Here is a 26,755-nt window from a genome sequence, read left to right as displayed (position 1 = left end):
AATTCTACCCCCATCGAAGCCCTTGGCATTATGGCAGTCCCAGTCTATATTAGGAAAGTTAAAATCCCCTACTATGACAACTCTAGATCCTACTAGGACAACCTTGTCGCATGTGGGAGGAAACGGGAGCGCTCGAAAGAAACCTATGCTGTCACATAGAGTATGTGCAAACTCCACACCGGCAGCATCAAAGTGTTTACAGGGAAACGTGTCCATTTATTTGCAAGGAAAGACGTTCAAAATTACAATATCAAGTTTAATAATGTAAAGGAATTACACAGACCTTTTGTAGAAGGCCGAAGCTGGGAAGGTACAGATGGGAACATTTTAACGTGGCTGAACAAGCAGTTCCAAAACATTACTGCCCGGAGAAACAGATCAAAGTGATAACATTTCAGTTTTGAGTTCGAGATAAATTAAATACAACCAGTCAAGTGCACTAATAGAAAAATACATTTTTGAGCCTGTCATTAAACATCTTGATAATTCGATAAGACAATTGGAAAGTGCTATACAAACCAAGAGGACACTTTTGCTTATTTACAACAGTTGAATACAGTTTCAGCAGCAAGAGCAAAGTTTCATGGTTTAAACAATATGTAAAAATCACCAAAGGAAAAAATACGGACGTTGGAAATCTGAAATAAAACATTACAAACCAATGTCCGAGTTCAAGTCACAATCTTGATCAGTTCTCCTGTGGCAAGTGACATACATGGCACAAAGTAGGCAGCATAAAGTAAATGGCGGTCTACAATTAAATTATATCACAAATAGAAAATCAACAGTTTTAAATTGATCCAAAGGCAGAAGTGGACTGTTGGTGGACATTTCTGAGGCAAAGACTACTGCAACTAAAAGAAAAAGCTCACAAGTCATTTTCTACAAAATCTCTTTGGGGCACTTTCTTTTTGCTTAAATGGCATCTTAATCCGCTTCAAAATTCTGTTCAAAAGTCTGTAAAATTCAAACATGGCAGTCCATTAAATGCTTACGAATAAAAAAATATATGGATGGCTAACTGAACCATTAAAAGCACAAGATCTTGGGCTGATTCCAAGTCTGTTCTACATTATCTCATTTAATCTAGCATGGTTGCAAAGTACTATTAAATCCATTGGCACCCTGAGGGAGGAAATGTCTTTGTGGAATGTCAACAGAATTTGGCTTCCTCCCACCAGCAGTTGATTAGATCGCTCACATCGCGTGGAATCCTGCATCTTGGTTGAAGCCATCGGCATAGCAGATGTTTGTACTCATACGGAAGAGAACACTTGTAGGAGCCATTTATGTCTATTGTTGGCATATCATATTATTTTGCTTAGAGAAACCTTGCAGTATTATTTTGGACAGTCGGAAGCATTCATTAGGGGCATCGGTGACAGGAAAGGGAGGCACAGGTAGAGGGAGTGCATACAGTTCTCACTTAATTGTAATGGCAAATTTTCAATTTGCCTTCTAACAGGCATTAAAGAACAGGCTCATATGGTAGGCTGAATGCACAAGGAACTGCAGATGCTGGAGTCTAGAGCAAAAGACAACATGCTGGAGGAACTCCATGGGTAGCGTCTGTGGAGGAAACAAACAACACTTCGGGTAGGGCCATCTTCAGATTGACGCAAATAATCGCCACCTTTCGACGCACTCTTGCATTCTTTTCTGAATGCAAGTAAATGCTATTATGAAGAGTACTCTCCAAAACTTTCCTTACCACTGGTGAGAGGCTCACTCGCATAGAACATGTGGGCGGCACGGTGGCATTACGGTAGAGCTAGAATTATTTTTTACAGCACTAGAGACCCAGGTTCGATCCTGACTATGGGTGCTGCCTGTACTGAGTTTGTACATTCTCCCCGTAACCTGCGTGGGTTTTCTCCAAGATTTTTTTATTCCTCCCACGCTCCAAAGATGTACAGGTTTGTAAATTAATTAGCTTGGTATAAATGTAAATTGTCCCTAGTGTGTGTAGAATAGTGTTAGTGTGCAGGGATCGTTGGTTGGTGTGGACTTGGTGGGCTGAAGGGCCTGTTTCCACACTGTATCTGTCAATGAATCAGAATCTCTCCATTTGCGTCTACTCATAACATACGCCCATGTAAACCCACACATCCTACCTGTGGAGCATGTTCTTTTTAAATAGATCACTTGAATGGCTTTTTTAGAACAATCTAATTTATGACTGTGTGACAACTTCGCAGTGATGTAAAGACATAGGAACTTCTGGATGAGGACAACCATCGATATAATTCGAGTAGTGAGATGTGGTCCTCATTCGCTAATGCAGTTTTATCTAGCGGATGATTAGAGGCCTTGGGGCCGAAACAATCTCAACCCATTCTCAAACTTTAAATGGGCAAGAAGCCCGGCTCATTGGCTTGGACTTGGGCGTGGAATGCGAGTGCCCAGTGGGCCACTTTTGGTAAGCAGAACTGGCGCTGCGGGATGAACCGAACCCTGGGTCAGGTGCCAGAGATAGATGTGCCGTCCTACCTGCCCGACCTACCTGGCATTGCCGATGACCTCATGTACAGTGCTGATCTAGGTCCTGGTATCGCACCCTCTGTACCAGGAAGCAATACGCCTGAACTGCCCAATTTCAGCACCGTACCAGGTTCAGCCCAGTGTCTACACAAATAGCCCAGATCAGCAGAGCACTAATCTCCCACTGCCATCCATAGAATTGCCTCCGCCTGAACTACTGACGCCAACGAGTGCTCCTCCACCACCTCCAGCCGCGTCTACCAGCAGACAACCGCCAGACGGTATTGTTCAGGGAGCACCGCGGGAGGTTGTGAAGCCCCCAACGGGGAGCCAGCCGTTTGATGCACCACTCCCTATCACCAAGAGAGAACAGCTTGAAGGACGGACAACAGAGAATTATTTCTACGTTCCAGACCAGGGACAGAGCAACCATCTACAACTTCCATGCAGAATTAGGAAAACCTGGTACGTTCATCTCTTTGTTTGTACAACCACTTCAATAAACAACCAACTAAACTGGAAATAACGACTGGAAAATCTGTTCTATTGGGTCTGCGTAAGATCACTCCTACTGTACCTGTGTATTGATGGCAACTGGAAAAGAGGACAGTTGAAAATTTGCCATTACAATTAAGTGAGAACTGTATGTGCTCCCTCTACCTGTGCCTCCCTTTCCTGTCGCCGATGCCCCTACCACCACACCACCCTGTGCCTCTAATAACCGCCCCCAAGTGTCCAAAATAATACTGCAAGATATATCTAAACAAAATAATATGATATGCCAACAATAAAGATAAATGGCTCCTACAACAAATGAGCAAAGAAAACTGGAGCTATTTTATAAAAAGATTTCCTAATATTTCACAACTTTCTTTTGACATGCTGGGTGCTTCTGGGACAACAACCAACAACAAAAATATAGCATGACAAAAGTGGTACATAAAGTAAACGGGCGGCGTACGATTAAATTATATTACCAATTAAAAGGTGAGAGTTTGAAATTGAAAAATTGAAAGACTAATGTTTTAAACCATACATTCCACAAATGGCTGTTTTCAAACAATTTTGCATATTTACTACATATGCAATAAGTTACATTAAAACAGTTGTCCTGGGTATTGAAAGAATTTAGCAAAATAAATATGTTTCTTCCTCCCAATTTTATTTATTCATTCACTGTATATTAGTGTTGTGGACTAGGGCAGTATTCATTGCTAGCAGTAACTACCCCTGAACAGAGTAGTTTGAAAAATTATTTCTGAGGGCATTTAAGAGGGAGTTTGGAGTCACCTGTAGCCCAGTCTCGTGAAGGACGCCACATTTTCTTCCCTTAAGGACATAAAGGTAATTTCATGGAGACCATTTACTGATAACATTTTCTCATTCTAAATTTTATTTAATATTTCAATTAAGTTCACTCAGTGTAATTGTGAATTTCAAAATCACCCAACCAGCTCAATGTTCCAGGCCGCCAGTGACTTAACCACAAAGCTATCATATCCAGCCATGGTTGTGCTATGGTTCATAAGCAAACTAATTGGATTTCACATTAAATGTTTTGAAAAATACCATCCCTAATCCAATTATATTCAACAGAACATGTACTGACTATGAAGCAAAAGATAAAGTGGTCCGAATGCATCTCATTTGCAGCAATACTTCTATAAGTGAGTAGACATAGAAGGTAAGGAGAGCAGGACCTAGTTATCAAATTAATACATTCCCAAGTATGAATCAGAGTCATTTTAATTGGCTCATATTTAAGCAAGCACCCTTGGTCTCACTGTTACAAAATGTGAACCAAATGTCCACACGTGCCCATGAACAATACTTAAGACAATATATGGTCCATTTTATAGTCACAGAAATCCTGTACACTTTCTGCATTTAAAAAAAAAACTATGACAAATGGTCTTGAAGGGAAGCTGAAGCTCAACAACAACTTACAGTTAAAATTTACTCATCGGCAGTTGACGGGACTTTGTCACAGACAATAAACACCACCAGTGCACATGTACACTTCATTCCTGACAAAAGATTCTGCACATCCTCAACCCTGAACCATTGCTCCTAGAGGAACCGCAAAAAGAAAGCCGATCTGAATGACTCAATGGGGCATGTATTTAAGGTTAGCATCGAGAAGGGTACTGGGGTGTCCAGATGAGATTAGATAACTGAATCAGGAGACATAGCAAATAATAAAGGAAATTTGACTAACCTGGTGTCCACCGTCAGATAGGAAATGATAGAATACAATAAACCAAACCTGTTACAAATACATATGACAACCCTTTAATGGTTAGAATAACATACTGTTTTGAACCACTTGAAAACGCGTGCCATTTCTAATGCCCAATAAAGCAAGAAATCAAGATTAATTTGGCAGTAATTATAGCACCACAGCTACTTTTTAACAGTGAATGTCAAGTGATAACCACACAATAACAGTGAAAGAACGCCAAAAACGTTTGATAATGTTCATAATTCAGATTGATAGTACAACCAATTTACAAGGCATTCTGCAAAAATAACTGAGTCACAACCTCATCCAGTGACCCAACCTACAAGGGACTTTCCACAATAAATTGAAAATCATAAAAGCCCCCCGATGTATTCCCTTTCTGGTGTTGACTCACTTGATCATAAGTGAGACAGTAGCTGGCCTTAGCTGAGGTCACATCCAGAGTTAATGCATAGCATTCAATAACAGCCATTCAGCTGATTGAGGTCTTACCCCAAAATGCTCTGCATCAACTATTAACGGGGAATGCAAGTGTTGAAAACACAGAAAGATTTCTTTATAACTGGGGGATAATTTGGCACGCAAAGAATAACCAATTAGCCAAAATATCAGATAGGTATAAAGCCATAGCAAAAAATGTGTAAGTGAAAGGCAGCTAAAGGGAAATAAAATGAGGTAATTGAAGAGGGAAATACAATCATAATCTGATTAAACATTAAATCTAACACGTAATAATTTTTAATTATAGAAAACATATAGGTTATACTCAATATATACAAAGCAGTCAGTTTGGTTTTCAAAAAGGCCCTGTACCAAATGCTGATTTCCTCAAGTTACTGCAAAGAAACTACTTGCTAAGATTGGACTTTCAAAAGTTGAGAAATGCAATAAGACAAACTTGCATTAATTGGACAGATTATAACATCTGAACCTCTACGAACACATCAGAAATTCACGAGTCTCACTACTCAGGACCAAAATAACAACTATTTTCCATCCATTGTGGACATTCATCTAAATATCCACCAGGGCATCCTAATGGATAAATATTCACACCAAGAATGTGATTTTATAAAATTGTCTCTCTGAAGTAAATCATGCGATTTAAGCAGTGAGATTCCCTTTCCAATCCTGGAATATCTTCCCTCCATTACAGTGCTATTTCTTGGCATTTTTTCCCTTTTTGACACTTCTGCAGATGATATAAAAATATCGGGAACAAATATGTTTGGGAACAAACACATCCAATTTGTTTTAAAATTACCAACTATTTTTCAGTCTTATTTGGACATATTTCAAGGTGTTCTTCATCTCCTTGTGCATTCAATTTGTTTAAGGCAAGGGAGTCACTGTGATTCGAAGCTGACTGGTGCATTAATGAAGTATCCAATACGTTTTCCCTTTCTTCAGTCCCATCAGAAATAGTTTCTACCAACTCTTCCATGCCATTTGCCAGTGGACTTGTGTGTTCTTCTGTACTGTCCTGAGTAGCACCAAGTACTTCGGTCTGGGGAGAGTATTCCTCATTAGAAAGCTTTGTTGGCAAGTTAAGAGTGAAATGGGATTCATCTGGATGAAGAGGTTTCTGGGTGAAAGAAAATAGAAAAACCAACAAAGCAATATGCATCAGCTCAAGCTATTTTGGCTAAAATTCCAATAATAAATAGAACATTATAAGTCACATAATAGTGGACAATTTTTCATAGCTTATAAAAAAAACACGGTGGCACAGTTGCGCAACGGTAGAGTTGCTGCCTTACAGCGCCAGAGACCCGCTGTTCGATCCCGAGATGACGGGTGCTGTCTGTACAGAGTTTGAATGTTCTCCCTGACAGCGTGGGTTTTCTCCGGGTGCTCCAGTTTCCTCCCACACTCTAAAGACGTACAGGTTTGGAGGTTGATTAGTTTTGGTGAAAATTCATAAATGGCCCCTAGTGTGTAGAGTAGTGTTGTTGTACGGGGTTGTCACTGGTCAACGCGGATTTGGTGGACTAAAGGGCCTGTTTCCGCGCTGTATCTCTAAACTCTAAACACCAGTAGTGCGGATGTTTATTTTGCATTCGAACTGATGCACAAGTGGGCAGAGTTTCAGTAATCATTCCAAAGACATGGTGTTTGTTATCGATAACCTGTGCACAACTTGGTTGGCGACATAAATAGTCCAGCTACTCTTATTGTACTTCTGTTCTAGTGATGGCCTGGGTTCATAAATTCATACATTCTAAGAGCAGAATTAGGTCATTCGGCCCATCAAGTTAACTCCGCCATTCAATCATGGCTGATCTATCTTTCTTTTTTTTTTTTTCTTTTTTTTTTTAATTTTTATTGGAGATAGGTACATAACCTGTTTACATCTTTACAGTCATACATTTTTAAATTGATAATATTGTCAATTATTATTATATTGTCTCCCATACCTTTTGCCCCTTTTTTTTTATTTTTTAAACTAGATAGAACTAAAGAAATAGATGAAGTAAAGAAAGAAAAGAGAGAGAAGAAAAATAAAAACAAAAACAAATTTAAAAAAAAAAAAAAAAAAAAAAAAAAAAAAAAGGATAAGGACAAAGTTAGTTAAAGAAGAATGGAAAAATTTATTAAAATAACAAAAACTTCATTCGAGATATATTCGTACATTTCAAAGTATAGCATTTCATCCATTCTTTAGTCCGAGTGCTAGTCAGGTTCCTGTGCTGAACTATTCTGACCCTTTAAGTAATCAATAAAAGGAGACCATGTTCCAATGAATAATTCCTGTTTGTCCAACAGGGAAAATCTGATTCTTTCCACGTTTAAGGTCTCCGTCATTTCTATAATCCACATTTTGATTGTGGGGGCCGTAGTGCCTTTCCAAAATTTTAGAATTAATTTTTTTCCTGTTATTAAACTATAATCAATAAAGTTTCTTTGTGTTGTTCTAAATGTTTGATTTAATTCTAATATTCCGAGTATAATTAATTTTGGATCTGGGTCCAATTGTGTGCTGGTTACTTTAGATATTATGCTAAAAATATTTACCCAGAATTTTTTAATTTTTATACAGTTTGCAAACATATGAAATAATGTAGCTTCTAAATGTTGACATTTATCACATTTAGGTGAGATATGTTGGAAAATTTTATGTAGTTTTGTTTTTGAATAGTGTAACCTATGTATTACTTTAAATTGTATTAGAGAATGTCTGGCGTTTAGTGAACACTGATGTATATGTTGCAAACTTTCTTCCCAAGTATCTTTCGTTATTACTTGGTTTAATTCTTTTTCCCATTTTTGTCTGTATAAGTCCGTGGAGGGAATGTCACTGTCTAATAAGATATTATATATATAAGATATTAATTTTTCTGTATTAGGATGTTTGTTCCAACATTCATCAAGAATTTCTGAATTTCTAATTCGAAAATTTTGGGAGTTCGATTTTACATAATCTCTAAGTTGAAGATATCTGAAATAATCATTTCCACGAAGACCATAAGTCTGTTGCAACTCCTGAAATGTCAGAAAGGTGCCTTCCTTATAAAGTTGTCCCATATTTTTAATTCCATAATCCTTCCATTGTGTAAAACCCCCGTCTACCCATGAAGGCTTAAACAAAGGATTATTCACAATTGGAAGAAAAAGTGATAAATTATCTAATTTTAATGTCTTTTTTAATTGTTTCCAAATTCGTATAGCACTAAATATTATAGGGTTTTCCCTATAAATTTTTTTGTTTAATTTAGACGTAGCAAATAATATCGAACCAATATCAAAAGGTAAACAATCTTCCTTTTCCATTTTTAACCAGTCTGGTTGATGATCTATTTCTTCCAACCAGAAATTCATATTTTTAATATTAACTGCCCAGAAATAAAACAAAAAATTGGGTAAAGCCAGGCCTCCATTTATTTTTGATTTACACAAGTGTCTTTTGTTTATCCTATGATTCTTATAATCCCAGATAAAATCATTAACAATAGAGTCCAATTTTTTTAAAAAGTTTTTTGTCAGATATATCGGAATTGTCTGAAAAAGGTATAATATTTGCGGTAAAAAAATCATTTTTATGGCATTAATTTTGCCAACCATTGAGATAGGGAGTGTTTTCCAATATTGAATATTCTTATGTAGTTTGTTCAGTAATGGGGGGAAATTTGCTTTAAATAATGATGTATATATCTTAGTTACATAGATACCTAGATATTTAAATTTTTCATTTACTATTTTAAATGGAAATTGTTGTATTATCTGTTTATTATGTTCCCTTATTGGCATAATTTCGCTTTTATTCCAATTTATTCTGTATCCTGAAAGTGAACCAAATTGGGTTATTAGCTTTAATAAGTTTGGAATACTAATTTCTGGTTTTGTAATATAAATTAATACGTCATCTGCGTATAGAGAAATTTTATTCACTGTGTCCTTTGTGTTATATCCATGTATTTCCGGATGCCCCCTAACTCTTTCCCTCTCAACCCCATTCTCCTGCCTTCGCCCTCATAGCCCGACACCCTTACTGAGCAAGTTGTACACTGGCTCAAATTTCGATACTCACCAGATAAGCAAGTAGTTATTAGATTCTCTTCTATACATAAGTTGGCACAAGGAACTGCAGAACATTTATTTGCATTACAAATGAAAACATCAAAAAATATATGTTCTTGTTTTGAAGACCGTGTAGATTGCAAACTGAAATCTAGAGCCTCTTTTTTTATGGTACCCATGCATAGCAACTTTAAATCCTTTTACCTGATTCATATCTTCCACAGTTTCTTCCAGTTCTGCCTTCTGTTTGATTGCAGCTTGTAAAGATTCTAGAACTGATTGTTTTGGTTGCATTCCTCTATCAAAACGATTATACATTCCACACCAGAACCTAGAGAGAAGTAGCAGTGATATTTTAAAATAACTGTGATGATAACTCATAATGCCAAAGAGTTTCACCAAGAATGGAATAAACAGAAACTTAAAGTTATTATTTTTTTCTTTCCAATGTGTGTCAGCGAGAACATGAATTACTTAACCCAAAGGCGGCAGAGTGGCTGGTAGTTAGTGGAGTTGCTGCCTCACAGCGCCAGACACTCTAGTTTAATCCTGACATCAGGTGCTGTCTGTGTAGTTTGCACATTTTCCCTGTGACTGCGTGGGATTCCTCTGGATGCTCTGGTTTCCTCCCGCATCCCAAAGATGTGTGGGTTTGTAGGTTAATTGACCTCTTAATTGCCTCTAATGTGTATTGAGTGGATGTGAAAGTGGAATAACACAGAACTAATATGAACAAGTGACAAAGTCACATTTCAGGGACAAAGAACACTCTAGTTCAGTCTTTTAACTCCACTATATCCATCCCACTTTTCACTGCCCTTTTGCCTGCAACCACAGGTAGTGCAACATCTGTTCTTTTTCCAGCCATCTAGAAAACTAAACACTTTCCAGCCGAGAGATTTTTGTATTTTTTCTACTTAATACATGACATGCATTGCCTACAATGAGAACAGTGTGAAGATCAAATGCAGATCGAGTGACGTCTTTGACAGTCTCCTTTGTACAGACAGCAAGCTTGATCCAAACTTCTAGATATTGGTCAGTAATTCTCTACCCTACCCTCCCAGACTTCTGTTTTCTTGCTTTCAAACCCAGTTTTAACAAAGATCAACATTAGCTTAAGGACCAGCAAACGAAAACCAAAAATTATAGATGGCACAAAACCAGGAAAGCTGAATTGTGCAGAAGACCTTCCAGGAATTGATATGAAGTGTTAATTTTGATTCTCTCTCCACAGATGGTGCCTGATCTGTTCAATATTTCACAATATATTTTGCAGTTGCAAGTCCTTCCGACTAACCTGCTGTTCACTTGTTTGCCACTTTCCAATCCTCTCTCTCCATTATCCCTTTGTCATTAAATTTATCCTCTCTCACTTTTCCTTGCATCTCGAATCCTGTTTACCTCACTTTTCCCGATCCTGATGATAGATCTTGAATGTAAACCGTTTCCCTTCCTACAATGCTGCACGACATGCTGTTTCTGATACGCCTTTACAAGTCAACTGACAAACTTTCGGCCTCTCATAAAACTACTTTCCACATTTAAAAAAAAAAAAAGAGATAGCACCAAACCAAAACAAAAAAAAAGTTTAAGTTTCAGATTCACACTTACCTGAAGTTAAAAGGGGCAGTATTAGGTTTCAATACAGTATTAATTGCACTGGGCTTATACAGGGGATTCCGGTACTGGTACTGCTTCTCCAGCAGAAATGGCCACAAGGAATGAGTCCTTTCTTGTATTCTGTCATCACAAGAAAATATCTAAAATTATATAAGAAATCATAACATCTAAGTAGATGACTAATTTTTTATTCATTGACGAGAAGTTAACAAGTGCCATTGCGTTTAAATCAAATTGTCCTCTCCGTAGGAGATCACATTTGAATGAAGCACAAGCGTCTGTGCACTTTAACTCCATCCATCTCATTCAAATACCCATTTAGTAATTGTGATCGACAATTATTGAGAGCATCAAAGAAATAACAAATTCAGATTTCATCTGGCAGCACATAGATGCAACCAGTTGAGAATTAAAAGCATTTAGGAATGGGACTTATTTTCTTGTCAACATCACGAGGCGATCTGGTGGCAGCACGGTGGCGCAGCAGTAGAGTTGTTGCCTTACAGCGAATGCAGCGCCGGAGACTCAGGTTCGATCCTGACTATGGGCGCAGTCTGTACGGAGTTCTCCCCATGACCTGCGTGGGTTTTCTCCGAGATCTCTGAGATCTTCGGTTTCCTCCCACACTCCAAAGACGTACAGGTATGTAGGTTAATTGGCTGGCCAAATGTAAAAATTGTCTCTAGGGAGTGTAGGATAGTGTTAACGTGCGGGGATTGCTGGGCGGCGCGGACCCGGTGGGCCGAAGGGCCTGTTTCCGCGTTGTATCTCTAAATCTAAAAAAAAATCTGTGGCACTCCAGTTGCTACGGCCCATGTCAGCTAAAGCTCTATTAACTAGGAGTTCCAATCGTGATGGCTCAACAGTACTGTTCCTTACACAGAAAAAATGTACTACTTTGTTTCTCACCCGATGTTTCCAATGTAAAACAATTAATGTCAGTCAGGATATTTGTTGTATTTGATGCAAAAATACAGAACAGTATATCGCAGGAAAAAGCTCTTCAGCCCATGTTTATGCTGAACATGATCACGACAAACTTTTATCTACATGCATGTGATCCATGTCCCTCTATTCCCTGGATATCCATGTGCCTATCCAAAAGCCTCGAAAATGCCACTATCGTATCCACCTCCACTACCACCCCGGCAACGCATTCCAGGCACCCATCTCTCTCCCTGTAAATTAAAATTGCCCTGCACATCTCCTTTAAACTTTGCACCTCTCACCGTAAAGCTATGCCCTCGACTATTTTATATATCCCTGTGGGAAAAAGTTCTGACTGTCTACCTGACTATGCCTCTCATCACTTTATATACTTTATCAGGCAAGCCATGCTTCAAAGGGGGGAACTGTTTATTATAAGGCCTTAAAATTAAGTTGCTAGGATCCAAAGACAATTCAATACAACGTAATGGTGGGGCGGCATAGTGGCCAGAGACCTGGGTTCGATCCAGACTACGGGTGTTTGTCTGTAAAGAGTTTGTATGTTCTCCCCGTGACCTGCATGGGTTTTCTCCGGTTTCCTCCTACACTCCAAAGACGTGCAGGTTTGTATGTAAATTGACTTGGCATAATTGCAAATTGTCCCTCGTGTGTGTAGGATAGTGTAAGTGTACGGAGACGCTGGTCGAGGCGGACTCGGTGGGCCAAAGGGCCCGTTTCCACGTTGTATATCTAAACTAAACAATAACCAATAAGCATAAAACCAAATTGGGCTTCAAACCCACAATGGTACTGGTCTAGATTTGGTTTTTTTAGATTTAGAGATTCAGCGCAGAAACAGGCCCTTCGGCCCACCGGGTCCGCGCCGCCCAGCGATCACCGCACATTAACACTATCCTACACACACTAGGGACAATTTTTACATTTACCCAGTCAATTAACCTACAAACCTGTACGTCTTTGGAGTGTGCGAGGAAACCGAAGATCTCGGAGAAAACCCACGCAGGTCACGGGGAGAACGCACAAACTCTGTACAGACAGCACCCGTAGTCGGGATCGAACCTGAGTCTCTGGCACTGCATTCGCTGTAAGGCAGCAACTCTACCGCTGCGCCACCGTGCCGCCTTATAGTCGAGTCGTTTCATAATGTAAATGTTTACATTAAGCTCACTTTAACTCTTGACGTTCTTTCTGGGAGTTTCCAATGAAGTTACCAAACTGACAGGAGTAGATGTGGTCATGGATCTCCAGCAGATACATCTCGTTAAACTCAAAAGAGCATGGAAACTGTTCCATCAGATGCCAAACACATTCGATAAATTGAGTAAACACAGGTGAAACCTCCTTAGGGTCACTATCTAGATGGCCACATCTGCAAAAGATAATGGGGAAAACGAGTTTTTTAAAAAACCACAACTTTAAAATGAAATATTTAAAATATATATCATCTGCTCTAACTGCTTTATTTGACCTGAAGCTTCCCGCGACTGCGTGAGTTTCCTCCCATTTGTTTTTATTGTAGTTTGTTTTTGGGAACAATGTGCCAGAAGTGATTGAGGCAGGTACAATAAGACGTTTAAAAGACATTTGAACAGGTTCATGGATAGGAAAGATTTAGAGGGAAAAGGGTCAAATGCATACACATGGTACTAGCTTTGATGAGCATTGTGGTCGGCATGAACGAGTTCAGCAAAAGGGCTTTTTCTCCATGCTGTATGACTCGATGATGCTTCTGTGTGACCTACTGAGAGTTTGGAGCATTTTCTGTTCTTACTTCCAAGTGCAAAATTCGCACAGAGGGCTACCAATGCAGTTACAGCAAGAATTAAGAAAGTAATTGTAGAAAGTAGTTAAGAAAGTAAAATGCCTGGGGGAAATTGAATACGAAAGGGGGGGGGGGTTATGATCCAGTTACATCGAGTATTGCTGCGACCTATCTAGAGTGCTGGTCTCCTTATTAAAGCAAGGGTGTGAATGAGTTGTCAGCAGTTCATTGAAAGTTTACAGACCAATACCTGGAGTGGGCAGTTTGCCTTAAGGGAAAGTTGATAAGGCTGAGATCATATTCACTGGAGTTTAGATGTGAATGAAACATACATGATCTTGAGTGATCTTGACAGGGTGGATGGGGGAAGTATTTAGAATAAGTAGTCCCCTTTGAAAAATAATGCAGTCAATTTGTTTCTGAGAGCTTTGAGTCTGTGGGGCTCATTTTCTCAAAGGGCTGTATTAGCAGAGTTTTTGAATTTTATTAAGCAAAGATAGATAGATATTTATTAAGCAATGGGTGGTGGGAATATAGATGAGGTCAAATAGCCACACTCTTATTAAACGGCAGTACAGGCTTGAGGGAGTAAGTGACCTACTGCTGCGAAGTCAGATTTTCACACGAGGCTCAGCGGGTCAGGCAGCATCTCTGGGGAAAAAGGATGGGTGACATTTCGGGTGGGGACTTTTCTTCAGAGTCTGAATAAGGGTCCTGACCAGAAATGCCACCCATCCTTTTTCTACCAGTGATGCTGCATGACCCGCTGAGTTACTCCAGCACTTTGTGTCTTTCTTTGGTATAAAGCAGCATCTGTAGTTCTATGTTTCTACGTTTCCTCATATATTCACTTGTTGTATACAATAGGACAAGTGCCATAAAAAGGATCTGAAAATGAGGATGATGGTTATAGACAATAGACAATAGGTGCAGGAGGAGGCCATTCGGCCCTTCGAGCCAGCACCGCCATTCAATGTGATCATGGCTGATCATTCTCAATCAGTACCCCGTTCCTGCCTTCTCCCCATACCCCCTGACTCCGCTATCCTTATTTTGATACATCGCCCAATTGTCCACGAGGCAACATGATTACCTTTGAGAAAATTTGTGTCCCATAGAGATCCATTCTTTTTCTATAAGAACCTTGAAAAGAAAGGCAAGTGAGAGACAAATCATTAGGGATAAATAATTATTTCTGATATCCTTTGTGTAGAATCCGAATCATCAGTAATGAAAAATGAGCAATTCCCGTTAAATTCAAATAAAACCTTTATTATTCCGTATTCACATAATTTAATACTCTTTTCATTTACTCCCCTGATTTTCTTTTAATCTCAACATAAAAGATATGCTCTTTACATAGGCATCATTTTTTAATCTGCCCAGCAGTCCTATTCCAAAATTCTTCAATTGTAAGCCATACCTTTACTTTCACAACCAGTTGTCAAAAATCTTCTCATTTCACCCTGTAGAACTGCTAATCTTCAGTGGATAATGTCCTTAATTATACAACTGCATCAAGGTTGTACTCTGCCTGTGCTGTTTGCTGTTATCCTTGCCCCACTCCAAAACTTGCATCCTACCTCACACTAATAACTGCAACCTCATCGTCCCTCTCTTCACAAGTTTCAATCGCTGACAAAATCAAGTTGACAGAGTTTTCTCATTCATTTAAAGCCTCAATGTTATTTTTAAAATCTGCCTCTCAGAATATAGCACAGGTAGAAAATTCCTGATTTTGTTCTCACATAAATCTGTGGACAATATTTCATCTACAGTGTGAGTTAGGAAGTGCTCTCATGAACCTTTAAGAGAGACCACTGAAAATACTTATGTTGAGAAGATTCCTAAAATGCTTCAGATGTTAGTTAGAATTCTACAGAAGAAAGAAAAATGTGAGGTCACTACCATTCACCATAACCAAGGAGTCAGAGCAGCAAATTCCAGCAACAATATCTGCACCGCTGAATGTGGAGATTAAAAAGCTGCTGTCCAACTTGGCCAACTCATCCAGATGGTTCCCTTCTCCAGTATAAAACTGGGAAGCAACCACCAAAATGCACAGATGTTATGTTCATGTTTCGCATTACACATATATGCTAATAAAGGCAAAAAACAAGTAATGTCTTGTTTGCTCCCATGTAAATTATTCTTAATGACATAATAAGAATTAATGCAAAAAAAGAGGCATATCTAGTCCAGATTTTCTTCTCATGTTTTCATGAACAGACTTATTGTAGACCCTTGCTGTCTCTCCACACATCTCCTATCCCAATAGCCATTACCCCACACAAAATGCATTAATAGTTCAATAGGATTACTAATTAAAAGACATTTGGACAGATGGATATGAAGGGTTTAGAGGGATATAGACTAAATGGAAGCAAATACCTGCAAGGCTTGCCCAATATACCAACTTTGTTAGCATGGAGAAAGTGGGCTGAAGGGCCTGTTTCTATGCTATACAACTCTATGACTAATCCAGTTCTTGGCTGCACACGATGATGCCACACAGACCAATCCTTTAACTACTTCATCTGTTAAGTAATTTTTGATTAATAACACAATATATTTTTATCACCAGAATATAAACAAGTCCGTCTGATTAAGTCAGTGGACAAAGGTATCAAAACCCCCAAAACAGTAATGTGTCGGGTAAATTCTCACCACAAATCCCTTTATAGTCCGATAGTAAGAGTCCAAGAGAAGGCCAGCCAACGAGCAAACTTGAACCGTTCGATCCCACCCGTCAGAACAATGAACCAACACACTGGCATTTTCTTCAGCCACTGCCTGGAATCAGGAAAAGAGTTATGAACATGAAGTTCTTTATAAATATCTTATAATACATTTTATGAAAATTTGAATCACACAACAAATTTTTCCCAATTACTTTGCTTTATTTTAGGACAATTTGAAAATACTATAAATAGAAATGTCTTAATTTGTTATACTAACAGTTTAGTTTATTATTGTCATGTGTGCCGAGGCAGAGTGAAAAGCTTTTATTAATAACAGGAGGAGATTTTTACAGGAAATACTACTTTTAGAATACATTATTTCACAATTATGATTCAAGAAATGTTTCTCCATGTGTTATGGCAATAAAGGATGTACAAATTTGGGCAAAATACTGGTGATTTGAAAGTTTTTGCTTGAAGAGGCTAGAACAACCTGGAAAACTAGCTATAAAGTAGTACATTTTTACAGCAGCCTTAGAAAATATAGAGAAAGTTCGATACGTGTTTCTCAGGTTTACATAGCTCTATTAGTGGCTCTGCCACTGAATCGTTGTATAAAAGGATTCAACATCTGCATGAATACCGACATATTAAAAAAAACAAGCCATTACCTTTGATATAAAGAAACCAGCATCCATGACAGCTTTAATATGCCGCAGCCAGCCAGAGTTTTCCAAGCCCGTGAGAAAGTCACTCATTGAAGGCGTTTTCAGCTCACATACTAAAAATAAAATCATTCCCTTCATTTATATTTCAACATTATTTTATTTGCCTCTTGCCCAGTGACACAAATAAAGACATATGCTGTTTGAGGCTCGCACACATAAAGGTGATTATTAGTTCATCATAATTTTCTGTTTTATTGATTTTTAACTACTTATTTCAGCTTCTTCATAATATTCTTTGCAATTACATATCTTCTTTTCTAAAGGAAACGAATCTAATCCTTCAAAATTAATGCAGAGTATTCTAGAGCAATATTGCAGATAAAAATGGATGCAATGACAATATTTTAAAATAAACATAATTGTTGAGAGCAATTTGCATACAATGGTAGTTTAGTTACAGCATGGAGTTACATCTTGGAAACAAGTCCTTCGACACACCTGTTTACACTAGTTCTATGTTATTCCATTTTCCTGCATGCCTGGGGCAATTTTACAGAGACCAATTAACCTACAAACCCTCACATCTTTGGGATGTGGGAGAAAACAGGAGCATCCGAAAGAAACCAGTCACGGGGAGAACATGCAAAATCCACACGGACACCAGAGTTCAGGATCGAACCCAGGTCTCTGGTGTTGTGAGGCAGCAGGTCTACTCCTGCACCACTGTGCTGCCCTTATATCATTGATGTGTTAGCAGTTTAAGCCCCAGCAACTAAAAATAATTCTGTATTTAAGTTATTTTCTAAACAATTTTTAAGCCAACAAATACAAAAGTTTAGTTTAGTGATACAGCATGGAAACTGGCCCTTCGGCCCACCATGTCCACACTAACCATCAATTGCCCGTTCACACTGAGTTCTGTTAGCCCATTTTTGCATTCGCTCCCCACACACACTTATTGAAGCCGATTAACCTAAAGTCCCCACGTCTTTGGGATGTGGGAGGAAACTGGAGCTTTTTTTAAACAATGGTGGAAGTAAAAAGGTAAATTACCTTCTAAAAGCTTTTGCAAGCTATTCCTCATCACATGTATGTTTTCAATACCAACAAACTGGAACCTAATGTTGGAGTAATTATCTTCATTTTCATACCCTTTCCCAGCAGCTCGATTTGCCATGGCATTCAGCTAACAAAAAATATAAATCAGCAACACACAGCTTAATAATTCCTATGCATGGATTTTTATTTTCTATTGAGTCAATGAAGCACAAATTGAATAATCCTCCTGCAAAAGTTATCAACATAACAAGAAATGCAGAAAATATTGAAGCCAGGTAGCATCTGTTGATAGATTTAAATCTTCAAGCTGATTGCTTGATCAGTTTAGTTTAGTTTAGAGATAGATCGTGGAAATAGGCCCTTTTTGCCCAACGAATCCACATCTACCAACAAACACACGTACACTGGTTCTATCCCACACACCAGGGACAATTTACAGAAGCCAATTAGCCTACAAACCTGCACGTCTTTGTAATTTGGGAGGATACCGGACCACCCAGAAAAACCCCACACGATCACAGGAAGAACGTACAAACTCCGGACGCACATGAGGCAGTCAGGATTGAACCCAGGTCTCTGGCGCTGTAAGGCAGCAACTCTACTGCCGCGTCATTGTGCCACCCCAGTTGACTATTTCCAGCACTTTCTATTTTTTATTTTTTTATTCCAGCAACTACAGCATCATTGACAATTTAGCCTACTGAAGATCAAGGTAAATTTTAAAATTAGGTTTCAAACTTTAGCAAGTCATTCTTCATATTGCCTTAATGTCGTGCAGTACAAAATCATTTAAAAGGCAATTCAAACAAAAAAATCCTGGAAATAGCAAAGCAGGCAGCTTCTATTGGTAGAATTAAATGTTGCAGGCTGATGACTAACAAGTTCTGATGGAGCACGAACTCTTTCCTGGCAAATGTTGCCCTGCTTGCCAAGTGTTTTCAGTAATTTTGCTTTTATGTCATATTCCACCATTGAGAGTCCTTTGCTTCTGTGTCACTTAAAATGACTTTACCTGCTTATTCATCATTTGCATAATTTGATCACCGGTCCTCAATCTATAGATTTGAGCACTCATAATTAACTCAAGAATAAATTTGAATTGCAGTTAAGTGATATTTGCTCGTGACATAATTAACAGGTTTCCCAGTGATGACAATGAAATGCTTTGACAATGGTATTTGATCCTGTCCTCTCACTGAGGACAGGATATCGTCGGTGAATTTTGGTATTAATTGCAAAACAAAATCTGAAAATCGTGACGTATCAACTGAGTGACTTGTACGCAGTCTTGAATGAACAACTGGCAAAGTAAAATACCTTTGGTCTGGTATCCACCACATATACGAAAGAACTGTTTGGATTGGAACTATTGATGGCTTGTAGCATTTGCTCATCTTCCACACACCTGGTGCTGAATCCTGATAGTGGCTGACTGCACCTACAGATGGCAGCCTGTTGAAACATAATTATCAAGGAATAAGATGGAAGAAAATAATTTTAAATTAGCAAAGTTCACTTATCTACAAAGATACCCACATTGTTGTCCTTGAAAAAGTAAGAAAGAACAGGAAATCGTCCTTTACTTCTGAACTTTGAGCTCCCCACTATTGTTGGATTGGTGGCTTCCCTTGGTGTGTACAGACTTGATGAATAAGTGTTACAGGTCTAGAAAAAAATCAAAACAATATTACACAGTAGAATGTAACAAATATAAATTTTCATAAAACTGATCAACACTACAATAAAAGGATTGTTGTTATCAAAGTATAAAGCTAAAGAAAAGTTGAAAATACTTCATGTAGACAATTCATATTTCAAAATGTAGTTAAAAAGAACTTACTACGATAACCTTGAGGTAAATAAAAGGACACAAAGTGCTGGAGTAACTCAGCAGGTCAGGCAGCATCTCTGGAGAATGTGGATAGGTGACATTTCGGATCGAGATCCTTCTTCAGACCTTCCACATATCAATCCAATCGGCCTGAAGGGTCCCAACCCAAACGTCACCTGTCCATGTTCTCCAGAGATTCTGCCTGACCTGCTGAGTTACTCCAGCACTCTGTATCCTTTTGTGCATTAACCAGCATCTGCAGTTCCTTGTTTCTAACCTTGGGGAAAACTTGAATTGGGGAAAACTTGAATTGGGGGAGTCATAGAGCCATGGAGGACAGAAACAGGCCCTTCGTCACAACTTGTCCATGTTGGCCAACATCTAGCTATACCTATCTATCCCCCTCATGATCTTATACACCTCCGTAAGACCATCCCTCATCTTTCTGTGCTCCAAGGAATAAATTCCTAGACTGCCCAACTGCCCTTGGCTGGTTTTCGTGCTCTATGACTATCACTTTAACCATAAAAGCTTCTCTTATCAAATAGAATATACAATGTACTAGACTAGGATTCATGTAAAAATGGCTACTCGATGGTTGGCACAGACACATTGGGCCGAAGGGCCTGTTTTTAACATGTATATCTCCGTCACTGAACAGGAGCCTGAGAATACCTCCAGGAATTCTCATTCCCGCTGGTTTCAAGGCTTTGAATATTTATTCTTCTGATATCTAAAGTGTACACAGTTGCGAGAGGATTTATGTCAAGTATAATATACATTTTTCTGCTCACCTTTGGATTAGGCTGCATTGCAAGATATTGTACTTACAATATCTCTTTAGAAGAATTGAAGACATACTTAAGCACCGATCATTAGTACGAGGCATGGAAGAAATGTTTTACAAAGTCTTAAAATATAATAAATTGCAGATTTGTTTATATCTTTATTCCAGATGTTCCAGACAAAACTAAATTGAACTCCAGACTTCAGAAGCAGATTAAATTCTTCAATTCAAATTTGAAGAATGGCATTCGAAACTACATCTGACAATCCAATGAACTGTAAAGTCTTAAACTCGTTAAAGTTTTATATTCACATCAGGAATGTCAGCTACTGGAAAGCTGAAAGTTTTTTTTTCACCAAATAATCAAGAAGTGGTTTGATTAGTTCAACAAATTGAATCAGCAAAACGTAACAAAGCTTGTGTAAATAAAAACATGACAGATTTTAGACTAGGTCCCTTTTAAGGGACATGTAAAATGATTCCACTATTAGCCTGCCATTCAACCCAGTAAATCCATGCCAATTAATTTCATTCCTGCATATTTTTCTAAGTCAGCAGTTGATCTTATTTCCTTTTCAAAGTTGTTTTTGAATAAGATTCCATGACCTTATCAGGCTACTTAAATTAACTACTGTACTATTAACTACTTGGAAACTTGTTCAATGCTAATACTGGCAGAAATGAAATAACAAGGTCAACATAAACAAGTTAGTCAAATTGAATGCACGTTTTGCTGAAATTAACTTATCACTGCCAGTAGGAAAGTGAAATTCCAGTTTGGAAATCCACCAAAACACCAAACAGGATATTAATTCAGCTCCAACAAACAAAGAAGGCAGCTTCAAAAGTCAAGATTCCAGGAAATGCAGAACATTACCAAAAACAACTTAAAAAAACATAAAAGTATGTTGAAGACATTGTATTATTTAGATTTAGGCTTATTTTGTGCCTGGGTTGAAAATAATTTAATGTTACATTAAGAATCTGTACGATTCTGTTATTACTCCAGGGGCACTCATTCTCGCTGTGTTATAGACAATAGACAATAGGTGCAGGAGGAGGTCATTCGGCCCTTCGAGCCAGCACCGCCATTCAATGTGATCATGGCTGATCATTCTCAATCAGTACCCCGTTCCTGCCTTCTCCCCATATGTATAGTTTTAGATCGGCTGCCTTCCGAAACCTCGAATCAAATGGATTATTTCCAAATACAGGTAGTTCTACTATAATGCCCGTTTTCACACAGTAAATTGGATATGACCCGGTTGATGACCTAGGGAAAACTATTTATATTACATGATTTGGTTTTGTACACAACACGATTTTGGTCAGGAACAAGAAAACAGCTTAAAAGTTGCTTCGGAAGTTGGCAAGCAGAAAATAAAAGCCACCTTGGGAAAGCAAAATGTGGCCTCCCACAGAAATCAAACACCATTGCCTCTTAAGAATAAAGCTACTTTCACCATGGGAGACCATTGAATTCTATTGATACTTACTTGTGCAATGATATTCTATTAAACAATGTAACATTCAGCCATTAGTATTTTTATTGCTGTAACAAAAATTAACTTACAGCAATTAAAAAACACCTCTATTTTTGAAAATCCTACAGGGAAAAATAACTTTGTTATTGTGAGTGTGAAACTCTCTCGTTCCTAACCCCACTTTCCCCATTGACCAATGGTTTTATAATGCGATCTTCTATAACACCACGTTTCTTAATAATGGAACTACCGCATTATAGCAGAACTACCTGTATAAATCTTGACAGTGTTAGAAGGTGACTAGAGAGAACACCAAACTTATTTGATGCCAATATCCACACTATCTGGAATGAGTAAATAGGAAAGTGAGTCAAACTGTAACCGAGTTTTTCCCCTTTTTTATTTCCAAGTACAGATTGTTATTTTATAAAGCCTTTTTTCACAATGCAAATTGGATATGACATGGCTGATGAATTGGGGAACACTATTTGTATTACATGATTTGTATTTGTACATAACATGATTTTGATCGGGAACAAGAGAAATGCTCAAAAGTTACTTTGAAATTTGGCAAGCAGAAAATAGAAGCCATCTTGGGGAAAGCAATATGTCGCCTCCCACAGGTTGTCTCAGCTATTTGGGAACTGTGATCTTATTGAATCATGGACATAACTGGCTAACAAGAAATGTGCAAATCACCATTACTCACCTCATAATTTTCATTTATATCAGTCTGTTCCCAATGCGCATTAGGTACTCCCATTCGTTGAAATTCTTCCCTTATATTTATCATTTTCCAACCTATGCCTCTGTCCATTTCCTTCTGCTTAGGGTTGTACGAGAAAGCATAAAGCTCCTCATACTCCACTGAAATAGAAACAATTTTGATGGAAAGTTATTAAATGTTAAAACATTGGTGGGGAAAAAGGTATGTCCTTAACCATGCAGCACAGAACGCCACAAGAGACCCTTTTCCCTGTGGCTGTCAAACTGTGCAACTCCTCCCCTTTCTGTCGTGGGGTAGACCGATTCCCCTCCCCTCCCCCCCCAGCCCCTTCCCCAATCTTTGCACATCCCAAATCCTGGACTTTCCACTCATCTCTTTAATTTCATGTTCCATGTATCTTGTTGTGTTTTATGACTGTCGGCAGATCAATTTCCCTCCTGCGATAAAGTTCTATCGTATTGTATCAACAATTATATACATATACACCGATCAGCCAAAACATTATGACCACTGACAGGTGAAGTGAATAACATTGGTTATCTTGTTACAATGGCACCTGTCAAGGGGTGGGATATATTGACAATAGACAATAGGTGCAGGAGTAGGCCATTCAGACCTTCGAATCAGCACCGCCATTCAATGTGATCATGGCTGATCATTCTCAATCAGTACCCCGTTCCTGCCTTCTCCCCATACCCCCTGACTCCGCTATCTTTAAGAGCTCTATCTAGCTCTCTCTTGAAAGCATCCAGAAAATTGGCTTCCACTGCCATCTGAGGCAGAGAATTCCACAGATTTACAACTCTCTGACTGATTGGGCAGCAAGTGAACAGTCAGTTCTTGAAGTTGATGTGTTGGATGCAGGAGAAATGGGCAGGAGTAGACCTGAGCGACTTTGACAAGGGCAAAATTGTTATGGCCAGACAACTGGGTCAGAGCATCTCTGAAACGGCAAGGCTTGTGGGGTGCTCCCGGTCAGCAGTGGTGAGTATCTACCGACAGTGGTCCGAGGAGGGACAAACCACAAACTGGCAACAGGGTGTTGGGCGCCCAAGGCTCATCGATGCACGTGGGCAACGAAAGGCTATCCCATCTGGTCCAAACTGATTGTGGGAAGATGACAAGCTGGTGGACGGAGTGTGATGCTCTGGGAAATGTTCTGCTGGGAAACCCTGGGTCTGGCCATTCATGTGGAAGTCAATTTGACACGTGTCACCTACCTAAACATCGTTGCAGACCAGGTACACCCCTTCTTGGCAATGATATTTCCTGATGGCAGTGGCCTCTTTCAGCACGATAATGCACCCTGCCACACTGCACACATTGTTTGGAAATGGTTTGAGGAACATGATTCTCCAGATCACAATCCGATTGAGCATCTGTGGGATGTGCTGGATTGACAAGTCCGATCCACGGCGGCTCCACCTCGCAACTTATAAGACTTGAAGGATCTGCTGCTAATGTTTTGGTGCCAGATACCACAGGACACCTTCAGGGGTCTTGACGAGTCCATGCCTCGGCGGGTCAGCGCTGTTTTGGCGGCACACGGAAGACCAACAGCATATTAGGCAGGTGGTCATAATGTTTTGGCTGATCGGTGTATAAACTACAATTAAAAATGCCAAGTTTTGTTCCATATCATGTTTTTCTGATCTACCAAGTATCCTAAGATTTTTTTATTGAACTGAACTTTGTCAAATTCAGGTGAGGGTTATCAATTGAAACATCCACAACCATCCATAAGATTCTTAAATCCTACTTTGTCCCACCCCACTTCTTTTCCAGCTTTCTCTCCCCCACAACAATCAGCCTGAAGATAGACAATAGACAATAGGTGCAGGAGTAGGCCATTCAGCCCTTCGAGCCAGCACCGCCATTCAATGCGATCATGGCTGATCACTCTCAATCAGTACCCCGTTCCTGCCTTCTCCCCATATCCCCTCACTCCGCTATCCTTAAGAGCTCTATCCAGCTCTCTCTTGAAAGCATCCAACGAACTGGCCTCCACTGCCTTCTGAGGCAGAGAATTCCACAACTTCACCACCCTCTGACTGAAAAAGTTCTTCCTCATCTCCGTTCTAAATGGCCTACCCCTTATTCTTAAACTGTGGCCCCTTGTTCTGGACTCCCCCAACATTGGGAACATGCTATCTGCCTCTAATGTGTCCAATCCCCTAATTATCTTATATGTTTCAATAAGATCCCCCCTCATCCTTCTAAATTCCAGTGTATACAAGCCCAATCGTTCCAGCCTTTCAACATACGACAGTCCCGCCATTCCGGGAATTAACCTAGTGAACCTACGCTGCACGCCCTCCATAGCAAGAATATCCTTCCTCAAATTTGGAGACCAAAACTGCACACAGTACTCCAGGTGCGGTCTCACCAGGGCCCGGTACAACTGTAGAAGGACCTCTTTGCTCCTATACTCAACTCCTCTTGTTACGAAGGCCAACATTCCATTGGCTTTCTTCACTGCCTGCTGTACCTGCATGCTTCCTTTCATTGACTGATGCACTAGGACACCCAGATCTCGTTGAACTCCCCCTCCTCCTAACTTGACACCATTCAGATAATAATCTGCCTTTCTATTCTTACTTCCAAAGTGAATAACCTCACACTTATCTGCATTAAACTGCATCTGCCATGTATCCGCCCACTCACACAACCTGTCCAAGTCACCCTGCAGCCTTATTGCATCTTCCTCACAATTCACACTACCCCCCAACTTAGTATCATCTGCAAATTTGCTAATGGTACTTTTAATACCTTCGTCCAAGTCATTAAGATGGGTCCCAATCCAAAACGTCGCCTCTCCATATCCTCCAGAGATGCTGTCTGACCTGCTGAGTTACTCCAGCACTTTGTGTTCTACGTAAGATTCTTAAATCAGACTGCTCCTCTATGACAACAAATCTCAATAGCATTCTGGTGCAGGTTGGTGATTTAAGGCATGGGGAGCTTTGGATGGAGGAGGGCCATCGGTGTGCAGTGATGCCGCTGAATTTTTTACAAGTAACAAAAAATTCTGTGACTCCAGCTTGGTTCAAAGCTGTCTCTCCGCGCACGCTCTTGGTGGCCTTCAAGATGATGTACCTGGACTTCTTGTGTGATGCTGAATCACTGTCTTAAATGCCAGAGATTTAGCCCAGAGGAGGCGATGAGTCTCCTAGTTCATCCAAACTTCTGGTTAGAGAATCATATTATCATAGAGCTAAACAATAACCTAATCACCCCAGTCATTCCCTCTTCTCCACTCTCCCATCAGACAAAAGGTACAGCAATGTGAAAACACATATCCCCAGATTCAGAGATATTTTCTTCCCAGCTGTTAGCAGGCAACTGAACCATTCTATCACCAACTAGTAAGCGGTCATGACCTCACATCGACCTGACTGGGGACCTTCGAACTATCTTTAATTGGACTTTACCTTGCACTAAACTTTATCTTGCCTTGATCCTGTATCTGTACACTGTGGATGGCTTGATTGTAATCAATGTATATATTTTTTGCTGACTGGATAGCACGCAACAAAAATGCTTTCCACTGTATCTCGGTCTGTGTGACAATAAAAAAACTAAACAAGGATGTACTGTACCTGGCTGTGAGAGTCTGAGAAGTGAACTGTAAACATCATGACAATCACGCTCTCGAGAAATAACAAAGTGTGCAACTCTGAAGTTCTTGCAATGAATCAACAACGGGCACCCTGCTGAAGTAAGGGGAAGCTTCCCTATTGTTGAAATATGATGGTGCAAAATCTATAAAAAGTAATATTAAAAATAAATTAGTTTTAAGTGTCTTGCTGTGAATATATGCCAACAACAGTTTCAATCCTGCAGGGCGTATTTAATTCTCATGTCAAATAAAGTTATCAAATGAATCTGAAAACAAATATCACTGTTAGCTGGAAGAAATCAAAATAGACCTTGTAAAGGAAAAG

The 26,755-nt window shown here is 39.3% G+C and overlaps 1 protein-coding gene across 2 annotated transcripts in view; it reads right to left on the bottom strand.

The window, feature by feature from the left end:
• Window positions 1–240: 240 nt before the first annotated feature.
• The window catches only part of mtmr8 (myotubularin related protein 8), a 32,851-nt gene continuing 6,336 nt past the window's right edge, over window positions 241–26,755 (bottom strand). Inside the window, exons 3-14 of one of the 2 annotated variants that reach the window (XM_078412526.1) lie at window positions 26,411–26,573; window positions 22,794–22,951; window positions 19,519–19,647; window positions 19,300–19,434; window positions 17,977–18,109; window positions 16,927–17,036; window positions 16,242–16,367; window positions 14,668–14,717; window positions 12,981–13,181; window positions 10,856–10,984; window positions 9,446–9,572; window positions 241–6,308 (exon numbers count right to left, since the gene is read on the bottom strand). In XM_078412526.1, the coding sequence (XP_078268652.1) occupies window positions 5,991–6,308; window positions 9,446–9,572; window positions 10,856–10,984; window positions 12,981–13,181; window positions 14,668–14,717; window positions 16,242–16,367; window positions 16,927–17,036; window positions 17,977–18,109; window positions 19,300–19,434; window positions 19,519–19,647; window positions 22,794–22,951; window positions 26,411–26,573 (1,779 nt within the window). In that variant the 3' untranslated portion in view covers window positions 241–5,990. The remainder of the gene's footprint in view (window positions 6,309–9,445; window positions 9,573–10,855; window positions 10,985–12,980; window positions 13,182–14,667; window positions 14,718–16,241; window positions 16,368–16,926; window positions 17,037–17,976; window positions 18,110–19,299; window positions 19,435–19,518; window positions 19,648–22,793; window positions 22,952–26,410; window positions 26,574–26,755) is intronic. The other variant, XM_078412527.1, reaches the window with a different exon arrangement.

Source organism: Rhinoraja longicauda, chromosome 15 (genome assembly GCF_053455715.1).
Source record: "Rhinoraja longicauda isolate Sanriku21f chromosome 15, sRhiLon1.1, whole genome shotgun sequence".
Taxonomy (NCBI): Eukaryota; Metazoa; Chordata; class Chondrichthyes; order Rajiformes; family Arhynchobatidae; genus Rhinoraja; species Rhinoraja longicauda.
Note: the sequence above shows the minus strand (reverse complement) of the source record. Positions and strands in the feature narration are given on the sequence as shown.